The 11,202-nt window shown below is 48.7% G+C and overlaps 1 protein-coding gene across 1 annotated transcript; it reads left to right on the top strand.

Annotated features, from left to right (window-relative positions):
• Window positions 1-1,342: 1,342 nt before the first annotated feature.
• Window positions 1,343-9,561, top strand: Glrx (glutaredoxin). Its single transcript, XM_003479439.5, has 3 exons — window positions 1,343-1,635; window positions 6,229-6,348; window positions 8,283-9,561. Exons 1-2 carry the CDS (start codon window positions 1,429-1,431, stop codon window positions 6,340-6,342), a joined length of 321 nt encoding a protein of 106 aa, XP_003479487.1. The 5' UTR covers window positions 1,343-1,428; the 3' UTR covers window positions 6,343-6,348; window positions 8,283-9,561.
• The last annotated feature ends 1,641 nt before the right edge of the window (window positions 9,562-11,202 follow it).

Genomic DNA, 11,202 nt, shown 5'->3' with positions numbered 1-11,202 from the left:
TGAGGGAGGTAAAGCTTCCAGCTCTGAGGTCTCAAGGCCTGACACAGATAAATGCCTGTAGCATCACAGCCTACCAGGGTGCTGTGGAAGGAGTTCTCTCAGCCCAGAATCTGAGCTTCTTATTTTGCCACTGTTATTTACATAACAATTACAGCCAAAAAGCTGTCCTTCCAAAAATGCTGCTTCTAAGAGAGTATTTTCTCTGCTTTCCCACAAAATGCTTGCACATCCACTAACAGGACAGTGGTGGCTTCCAGTTCCCACCCTGGCCCCATGCCTTTGAAGATACAGTACAGCAAGCCCCTGGCGTAACATCTCAGGGGACGTAAGCTAGTGACAAAGTGAGGCTTCACAGGACACCTGTGAAAGGTGGCCAGGGCCAGGGCCTCACTGTCCACCGGTTTGTATGTAACACGTCATGGGGGGAAGGATGATTGACTGCTCTTTGATTTGTGTATCTAACTTACTGCACCGGAGGAATCTGAAGGAGACCTGGGAGCAGAATCCTTTGCTCTGCCTGGAAGGGAGGACAGGCATCTGTGGGAAGAGCGGAGTTTCCTGTCCTCAGCCCCTGCCTTGTCTTCCAGTGTGGTGAATACAGTGGCTAAGTTACTATCCCACTCCTTCCCTAACAAGGAAAACGGAAGACTACAGAGTCAAAAGAAAATCCTCAATCTGCTGCCTGAATTCGCTCACAGACCAGACTGCTGTTGAAGATGCTGGTGGAGTGAGGCAGGAGACTCCTGAGGCAGCTCTGGCCAAGAGGGCCACATCTGGGGCCCACTGTCCCCTGCCTTGCCTGCTGCCCTAATCAATGCCAAGCTCAGTGCTGTTGGACTTGACTTTTCACAGAGAAGCTGCAAGTCCAGAGGCTTGTGTGCAATCTTCAGATTTTTAGAAGCTGACAAGTGATTCTAGAATGGTCAGCCCAACACCAGGCACCCATTGCTTGGGCCAAGTGGAGCATCCTGCGAGCACCAAGCCACCATCTCAATCCTACTGTCTCTACAGAGATGCCACAGCTTGTGCTTTCTTGAATAATTGTGTTTATATTTTAAAAACCAACTGTGTCTCTAAGAGGAAAGAAACAAAGAACTGGCCTCCTCCCCGAGGCTGTTCCACGCTCCCCGAGAAGGTGGCTGAACTCCGATTGGGGCCAAGAGCAGGCGCCCTTGGTGGTCGGAGCACAGGGGAGCAGCACAGAGCTCCCAAGGACTCCATAAGCAAGCTGTGCTTTCACAGGCGCAGTGAGTCCTGCTCTCGCCTGCAATGACTTCGGGGCTGTCCCTTTAAAACTGACACACTACCAGGCAAACTCCTCCCCCCCGGGAGGTTCCTTAGTAGATAGCAGCCAGCTGGCCCGCGGTTCAGCAGCTCAGAGCTGTATCTGCCTTTGGGGGTTCTTCCTAGGAGACTGAAGCCTGCGGCATGGCTCAAGCGTTTGTGAACGGCAAAATCCAGTCCGGGAAGGTGGTTGTGTTCATCAAACCCACCTGCCCCTACTGCAGAAAGACCCAAGAGATCCTCAGTCAGTTGCCCTTCAGAGAGGGGTTTCTCGAATTCGTGGATATTACAGCCACCAGCAACACAAGTGAGATTCAGGATTATCTGCAACAGCTGACAGGCGCCAGAACGGTGAGCTCCGGGTTCCTTTGGAAAGGATCCTGGCTGGTTTTTCTTCCCAGGGCTGTAAGCGAATGTGTATCTGTGCCTGCTCCAGGACCCTGCCAGCACTCTGTCCTTCAGGGTTTCCAGAGGCCTTTGGGGGTGTGGGGGAGGAGCCCAGACAAAGACACGGGTCCCTTGAATGGGCAGCTGAGCGGCCAGAGGGTCCTCTCTCAGTGGAGCCAGCGAGGCAGCCAGGCTATGTGGGCCAGCCGCTGGCTGGCCGGAGTCACCAAGGCTGCATCTGGCGGCTTTGTTTTCAGCCCTGCCAGGAACTGACAGTTTTCAGCGTGCAGGACTGGGAGCGGGAGGTGGGCTGAGAGGTCAGTATGATCTGCACATTTCTGCTCTGTGACATGGACCCATGAGCATGCTTCCCCTGTTCTCACATGGCCCCATGGGGCCTGCTGTCCTTCGGTCTTCCTCGTGGCTTTCTTTAACCCTAACCTTGTTTGCTCTTTCTTATCTACTCCTCCCAGTGGAAAAATCCAATCCTTCACTTTCTCTATTTGCTCCTTGTTGTAAGTTAACGGCAGTGGGACTTTTTAAGTGGGCTAGACTTCCGGCCAGACTCCCACAATGGCTTGCTTTGTGGTCCCTAGCAAGTCATATCCTCTGGGGTCCTCAAAGATTACAGCTGCAAGACCACAGTGGGTGACCAGGAAGTCTCCTTTGTGACAAGCACACTGTAGGACTGCGTGCGTGGATTTTCCATGGGATTCTGCTGCTCAAGGTGGGAAGACGAGGTATAGCCCCAGTTCACCTAAATTGCCCTCTGGGAGATGCACTCTAGGACCCAGCATCAGTAGAAGGAAGAGTCCCATCTCAGTGTGGGTTTGACTTATGACGTTTTCTCTGGGTTCTCTGTGTACAGCCCTGGAATTCACTCCCCTTCTCTCCAACCAGAAATGAGCGCTGGAACACACATAAAGGCGAACTATGTCACCCTGCTGCTGTGAGCGGAGACACAGTGACCCTCGTGGCCCTGCCTCTGTTCCTATCTCAAATCCTTCTCAGCCAGGGTTTCCCAAATTTTGCTGGTGAACAGAGTCATGGGGGGGGGGGCGTTTAAAATCCTATGCCCAAGTCCTACCTTAGATCAATTATACCACAAAGTTGGGGCCAGGCATCAGTGGTTTGAAAGACTTTTAGGTGATTTCACTTTGCATCAGTTTGGGAATTATTGTGCCTAGCACAGCAGTTTCTGTTCTCAATTAGAAAAGGCAAAGTTTGTTATTGACCTTTTAGTTTTCTTTTTAAGAAACCTTTTCACAGCAGTGTGTTGTTTATTTTTAAAAATACTGTTCACAGTTTCAGTCTACAATGCATTCCCTACGGAGAAGGACACGTCCTTCAAAATGATCTGCCTCATGATGGCTACAGTACAGTGTTTATATTTAAAGAGATTGAAAACGTGAAAGCAGTTACTGTCTCCATTACCCAGGGGTAACCTGGGCTGCCGGCACAGGAAGAGCTCAGCAGGACTTGACTGATGGTGGAAACTCAGGCTTCCATGAGCCGGAGAGCTTGGTGTGGCCTTTGTGTTAGGGTTTAGGGTTAGGGACCTTGATCAGCACCCTCGGCTACCCCTTTTTCCAGGAGTGGAGTTTCTGATCCACAGTATCTTCATTCTCCAAGAAGAACATCTTGGCATACTTTTTGTAAGGCAGGTGTATTGGCAACAAATTTTCTCAATTTTTACTGGGTCAAGAAAGCTTAGTTTTTTTTCTTCACATAAAGGATTTTGCTGGATGCAAGAGGAAAAAAAAAGGTTTTAAGCACCTACTATGTACTAGGCTGTTTTCTGGGAAAGCAGCCAAGGGTGGGGTGGTGTGTGGGAGGGTAGACAAAGCCTTTTCAAATTTGCATGCTAGTGGGAGAGATAACTATAATAAAATGGTATTTGGGTAGGTAGGTGGGTAGGCAGCAGGATACTTTTAAATGAAACCATCAGGAATCTAGAGATACAGGCCAGACAGCAAGAACAGAAAGCACAAAGGTCCTGTGGTAGGAATGTGCCTCACAGAATGGCAAAGGGGCCGGTGTAGCTGTAGCATTGTGAATTAGGAGAGTCAGAGGAGGTCCGAGAAGATGGATTGAGAGGTCTTTCCAATTCTATTACATGGACGTGGCTGGTACTAGAGCAGACCAGATGAGGGGTTTTCAAGCAGAGGGTGACTCCATTTGTCTCAGTCTTGAAAAGGAGTCCCTCTGGGTGCCATGGGAGGAGGAGACCTTGGAAGGACCCAGGTGTGGCTGAAAATAGAAGACATCTGGAGGCCGCAGTGGTGGTTCAGGTGGGAAAGGACTGAGGCTCTAGGCTGCACTGGAGAATGTTGGGAAACAGGTTTAAGTAGTCGCATGTAGGGCAGGGTGGGAAAGCCTGCCCCAAAGAGGAAGGGCCCGAGTGACCCAGCGACAGTTGGGACAGTGAGGGCTCCACAGCAGGGCAGGGCGGCACAGGGTGTGTTGTCTTTTCCTCAGCTGAGTCACCACCGCTGCTGTTTCCTGTGTCCTCACCCGAGAGCCCCCTACACTGTCCTGCACAGCCCAGAGGATGCTGTTAACCAAGAGATTTAAGGCGGTTTTGCTGCAGTTCTGGCTGGCGGGGGAGGGGCATGGGAGAGGAGCCTTCCTGCTCTCAGGCCCTACAGCAGCTTTACCAGAAGCTGTGTGAGCACAGACTCTGCCCTGGGGCAGCCCTGGGGCAGCTTGGGGCTGCAGTTTGCAAAGCCGTGGTTGTCCTGGAGGAATAAATGTCCGCTCAGTGAAAACCAGTGTTAAAAATGTGGTCCTCGGGCTGCGGGCAGCACCTCCTCATTTGTTAGAAATGTAAATCCTTTGAACACTGCACAGGCTTCCCAAGTCAGAAATCAATGAGAGGTAGGAGAGAAGAAATCTGCGTTTGGATCTGTCCTTCCAAGGTGCTGTCGAAGAATCGACTCCCTAGAGCAAAGGGTGCAATGTGGTGCCGAACGGCCGGGAGGATGGCGTTCTCCGTGAAAACACAGGAGTCCCAGAATGAATGCATGGCTTCCTCATTTAAAGCTCAGATGGTTTTAATTTTAGGCAGCGCCTTGAGCCGTAGGAGCTCTGCAGTGGAATCACAGTAGGCTCCTGTTAACTGTTACAGCCACAGCCAAGTGTTTCTGGGGAGGAAGAAGCTAGAAGGCCCCAGAAATGTGGGCAAAAGAAACTTTATTTTCTCTAACGCAGTGGCCAGGACTTGGGGAAATTTTTTGGTTTCTTCCCTACCCTTCTACAGTTTTTCTCATCTCAGTTGATGATAATAATTTCTGGGGCCCAGTGGATACTACCAGGCACCTTCCAGCGAAGGAGGCCTGTGGATCTTTTCCCAGTGTCAAGGCACAGGAAATAGCTGTGGATTGTGGTGCAGGATTTATTTTTAGTGTTAGCTTTTAAAGGCTACTGCCATTGGACACCCTTCCTAATAAAAATACTACAAGAACTTATGTACAAGAACTCAGCCCTTTTTTAAATCTTCTTCACTTTTGGAGCAATTTGCCTGAATCACAGTATTATGCTTTCTGAAGAAAATCAAACACTTTGAAAAATATTCTCACTGTGTTCTCCCTTTCCTGTCTCCCATCCCTCTGCTACTCTGTGTTCCCTGCGTTTGAGGAGAGGACCTGCCTGGGTTGGGGGCAGGGAGTCCCTTCCTCATTACCCATCAGCCTCTGGAAGTTGCCTATGCGCCATTGGAGGGGAACTTCTCTTCCCTCAGGTTTCTAAAAAACATTGGAATATGGAGATACTTAGCAGCAGGAGGAGTGTGATTGGACAGAAACCCATTATTCAGCAAGTACAATGGCTTTGTCAGGCCTTGGTTACTCACCCAGGCCATGTAAGAACTATACCAGATGGCTGTCTGTGGTCCCAGAGCTGCAGCAATTAAACATCGTTATCATGGGCCAGGGATCAAAGAATGCCTAGATACCATTCCACGGGCCCCTTGCACTGGCACAGCTCACCTGTGCTTTAACAACAGAGAAAGACAATTATATTTAAGAAAGAGCCAATCTGCAAGTCAGACACAGAGACCAAAGGCAAATACTTTTCTTTTTTAATTGGTACCAGGGATCAAAACTCACGACCAAGGCAGGCGCTTATGCTGAGCTAAATCCCCAGCCCCGGCAAATACTTTTCAAGCTGCACTTAGACACCCTCCTGGGTGGTGGCCCAGCTTAAGGTCTCTGGTGTGGCCCCACCTGCAGGGAAACCGAGTTGGACTAAGGTGTTCTGGTTGCAGCCATCACATGCTCCTGAAACCTGTTTCCATGGAGTGACACTTTTAAATCCCTGTGACAAGCTGGACAGTCAAATACACCATCTTCTCAATTGGAAAAACATTCTGGTTTAAAAGCCTTCTTTAATGATAATTTTCCTCATAATAAGAAGGTTTGTCCCCAGAGAATTTGCAGGGCGTGGTGTAAAGTGGCTTGGAAAGCACTGGCTCACAGGGAACATTTAGAAGAAGAGTAAATTACCATTCATTCTGATCCATAGTAATGAAACTGCCCAATGGCTCATTTGTTTCTGCAGGTCCCCCGGGTGTTCATCGGGAGAGACTGCATCGGGGGCTGCAGTGACTTGGAGACATTGCAGCAGAACGGGGAGCTGCTGACCCGGCTGAAGCAGATTGGCGCTCTGCAGTGACTCCAGGTGGGTGGCAGGGAGCCTGGAACTATGCCGTGGGAGGGAAAGAACGATGAGGGGGTGATCTGGGGGACTCTGACATCAATAATTTCTGAATTTCACATGTCACAAAAAGGTGGATTGTGCTAGTGGGAGAAACCATCACTCAGCCTTCATCTAATCAGTACTGATGGAGCACTTCTCATGTGCCAGGCAATGTGCTCACATAGATACACCTAAGAGGAGCGTGGGTCTTCCAGTCTGGGAGATTAGCAGCTCCAGAGGCAGTCAGTCACCCCTGGAGCACATGGGACAATGTGACAGAGAGTGCCAGGAAGCTGGTGGCGAGCTGAGCTACTGCAAGAAAGTGGGTCTTTCTCGGGAGGGGCTGGAGAGGAAGGAGACAGCTAGCAGAGATGAAGCTGGGGTTTCTCAGGCAAAGGGAGTGAATAGTACACACACAGGCCATGCAAGCAACTTGACAGGAGCGTCAGGGAGCAGAAAGAGAGCGAGAGCAGGCGGAGGCCCTACAGTGAGAAGGCACAGCTCCGGGAAGAAAGCTGCACGGGGCCAGAGCACAGAGGCAGTTTGCGTTTCCTCCCCTGCAGTGTGAAATCAGGTCATTTGTGCTTCACTGCAAAACCACCCTATCTAACTGGCTTCCCCAAAGCCAAAACGAAGTGTATTGGAGTCACTAACCTAAAGGGGATCCTCAGCTCAGAAGAAATCATGGTGGTGATGAGCTGTTTAGAAAGGAACCAGCCTGCTGTTGGGACGGATGAGTAACTCCCCCCACCAGCTCTCCAGCCCACAGTGTGAGCCACAGTCATTCCGCTGCCTCTGACTCAGAGGCACTTGGGTGTTCCGTAGTCAAAGGAGGAAGGAGTGGACCTTGAGCCAAGTGTTCTTGGAGGGAATCGATTGCCCAGGGATTAGTAATTTATCTCTGGGTCATATATAATGTTCAATGGTTACTCAGATTAGCAACAGAAGAGAAAAAAATGTTTGAAAAAATACAGCTGCATCCTCCAACATAAAATACTCAACAGCCAAATATAGAGCTTCGGTCACAACCTGGGAACTCATTATCACAGGAGAGTATTGTCTGCCTGGGTTCATTTTTTGGCCTCACACCAGGTTTTAAAAGCATTAAAAGCCCAAGTAGAAGCCAGAGTGGTGGCACACACCTGTAACCCCAGCATTCGTGAGGCTGAGGCAGGAGGATCATAGGGAGTTTGATGGCAACTTGGGCTACACCAGTGAGACCCTGTCTCAATAAATAAACTAATTAATTAATTAAATATAGTAAAAGTTAAGGAAACAGAACATAAACAAAAAACTGAATTAGTGGTTCCGAATTATTCTGGAGCTGAGCTACTGCAAGAGTAGCTGAGTGTCGAGCCGAGCTACTGCAAGAAAGTGGGTCTTTCTCGGGAGGAGCTGGAGAGGAAGGAGACAGCTAGCAGAGATGAAGCTGGGGTTTCTCAGGCAAAGGGAGTGAATAGTACACACACAGGCCATGCACAGCAACTTGTCAGGAGCGTCAGGGAGCAGAAAGAGCGAGAGCAGGCGGAGGCCCTACAGTGAGACATGTGGGTCATTGTTTACATATAAGGTGTGGTTGTAGTTTTTAATTTCCTATCGGAATGACAAATAACTTAAAGTGCACATTTAGCACTTTAAGGTTAGCTTAAGAATGGGAGGGGAAGGGAGAGGCCATCTCCCCAGCTCCCTGTATTTTGGCATGGGCTTTCATCAGCTGTTCACAAGGCCTCCTTGTCTGCATTATCTTCTTCCTTCATCCTCCTGTGAGGTCCCTGCTTGGCTGGCACCTCCACCCCAAGCCCATCTATGGCAAAGTGTGTTTAAACAGTGAGATTGCATGACTGGTGATGAGGGGAAGTGAAGATACAGTAATTTGTCTCTCAAGAAGATCCAATTCTGTGTTTTTTCCCTAACAGAACAGACCCCGTGCTGCTGTCACCCGTGAGAGCTGGATGACATCGAAAAGAATGATGGTACTTCCTGGTGACGGGATTTTTGAACAAAATCAGCTTTTTTTTTTTCCTTCTTCTTTGCCTCAAAAAGTAGACCAACTTGTCCCTCATGACAGGGCCAAGAAGATTGATGAACTACTGTGGGTTTCTTCTGGGTTTGCCCCGTAGCTCCCAGGAGACAATGACAGGTTCTGGTTTAGGAGTCACTCACTGATCCACACGATCTTTCTCTTCTGCGCATTTCTAACAAACTCTTCTCCGAGGGCCAGCACCTCCAGCTCTAAGGCAATGTTCCTCAGTCATGTGTATCCAGACACCCCATCTCCCAGGATGCATCTACAGTTGGTTTTCTTTTGTTTTTGTGGGGTTTTTTCTTCTTTTTTTGTCTTGTCTTTTTGAGATAGGGTTTCACCATGCAGTTCAGGCAGGCCTTGAACTCATTTTGTACCCAGGCTGGCCTCGAACTCACGGCAATTCTCCTGCCTCAGCCTTCAGAGTGCTGGAATTACACGTGTGTCCCACCGTGCCTGGCTATAGTTGATTTTCTGCTATTGCTATCAGCTGAAATTATTCTGAACCTGGCTCTGAGTGATGAAATTGGTGACTATTTTGAACATTGTTCTTCAAACCACACGCATGCACTCTCCTATCCTGTCTTCAGAATCACAGCCAGAACCCATCTTCAGTGTTCCCCAATTTCATAGAGGGTGTGAGCGCCCCATGTGAGAACCTATATGAAAAAATTAAGTCTTGATTCTCACTTGGTAGTCTCTGGGCCATGTGGGTGGCGATTTGGAGCAGACGGTACAGTCACCTGGCAACGCCGTTACATACAGAAGCTGTGTACTAATGCTTTAGATTACCAGAGATATTAAACCATGAAATGCAAAACAAGATTGCAGAAAACTTGCAGCCCCCACCCTAGAATATATCTAAGAAAGAAGCCAACTTTGAGAAACATAATCCTAAGTAATTCCTTCTATGGCTCACACACCTTAAAAATTACTGTGAAATTTGTGTTCTATAATTGCAAGATCAAGTTAATTTCTTTCTGTGGTCTCCAGTGAGGACAGTTAGTTTCTCTTCTAATAAAGCAGTAGCTATGATGTGATTTGTATCTAGTTTTGTCCACATTCTCAAGAATTTTTTAAGGGATAACATTAATGTGAAATATACTGTCTTAAAGTTTTGTGTTTGTCCCTGCCATTATAATAAAGACATGTGGGTCATTGTTTACATATAAGGTGTGGTTGTAGTTTTTAATTTCCTATCAGAATGACAAATAATTTAAAAATGTCAGCACTAACCTACTTCATAATGTTTACTTTTTCCCCATACAGGTTCATTAACCTTCTTTTTCCACCTTATATCCTATTTTTCCCATTACTCACATAATACCTTTATATTTCTGAGTCCCCCCTCCCACTGCATGAGCCCTGCCTACTCCCTTCAAATGAGATTGCTGTAGACAGTGGTGCAGGTTCCACACAGTTCTACACTGTGAATGCTGTCTGGAGATGGGGCACAGCCCCTGGCCTGGTCAGGACCATCCCCTGTATTTCCTTTCACACTTCTGGTTCCTGGCTCCTTGATTTCCTCCTCCTCATCTTTGTTCTGTGTTCACATTCCCCCCCGCTTCATGGCCTGATTTACAGACTCTTTATCCTGTTTAACTCCCCTCTCCCCTCCCGGCCCTTTGACTAAAAGTCTCATTGCTCCCCCTTCTGTAATCCAGCATTCAGGAACCACCGAACTCTGATGAGGTTACGCTGCCATCGATCACCAGAATGGGTCTTTTGCCAGATTCAGAAAGACCCAAAGGCAAGACTCTGGAAGTAGGCATCCTTGTAACCCAGTGCCTAGCCTAGCTCCATTTTATTAAGGCAATGCACTGTGTGCGGCTCAAAAAGCCAAACAATGGTAAAGCCTTTCCTGATCGGCTCCTTGTAAACCTTGCCACACACTTACAATTGCATAGGTGCTTGATCTGTAAAAGTACTGTAACATGGAGCCAAACAGAAAAGAGACTGTACTGTGTGCTTCTACTTCTCTGTTTCTATCTGCTGGGTCAGAAGTAAAACCTACACAGTGTTTCTAAGGTTCCTGGTAAAGTCCTAAGGCCCATGTGGTCCTCTAGTCGCCTCTCTTCCTCTGCACGGTGACCTTTAGTTCGCTTCTGCTGTGTTTATCCTAAAGGCTCCCTCTACAGTTCTCCCTATGTTATCCCTAAGCAGCACATTTTCCTTATGCACAGCAATAGCCAATGTCAGCCGAGCTGTGTCACCACAGTCATGAACAGTCACGAGAGAAGCTGGGGACCCGCTCCGAGTCCTATACTTGTTCAACTTCCCCAGGAGCTTATCAGGGCCTCCAGGGACGCCAGAGGTCCCAAAGGAGTCTTGGTGGCACAGGTCCGGGTGACCCCAGAAACATGGTCAGTGGGAATGGGCAGCTCTGCTTTTCCTGTTTCTCAGCACAGCCCGCTCTGCTTTCAGAAGCAGGTTAGAGCCCACCTCTCCACTGGGCGGGTGTGCAGTTTGAGAACAGAGCTGTCAGCGGCACTAGGCTTGCTAAGCACAAACATGCATCTTCATCAGTCCATCTGGGCACTCACTCCTCCAAAAGAAAATGAAAGCTGGGCCGTGGCTCAGTGATAGAGCACTTGCCTTGCATGCACATAGCTCTGGGTCCAATCTCCAGCATGGCCAAATTAAAAATATATATATATAACAGCAGCGCCTTCCCTATGGAAAACTCACAGCTCCAGTTGGGCCAGCTGCTCCAGGTCTTGAGAGCTGTCTTGCCATCTGGGCTGCATTTCCCTTCACTCCCACACCGCGGATCCCTTTGTCTCTCCTCTGCTGGGTCTTCTATTTCCCATCAC

The sequence above is a fragment of the Cavia porcellus genome, unplaced genomic scaffold (genome assembly GCF_034190915.1).
Source record: "Cavia porcellus strain 051 isolate PalLab524CR breed Dunkin Hartley unplaced genomic scaffold, mCavPor4.1 scaffold_2, whole genome shotgun sequence".
Taxonomy (NCBI): Eukaryota; Metazoa; Chordata; class Mammalia; order Rodentia; family Caviidae; genus Cavia; species Cavia porcellus.
Note: the sequence above shows the minus strand (reverse complement) of the source record. Positions and strands in the feature narration are given on the sequence as shown.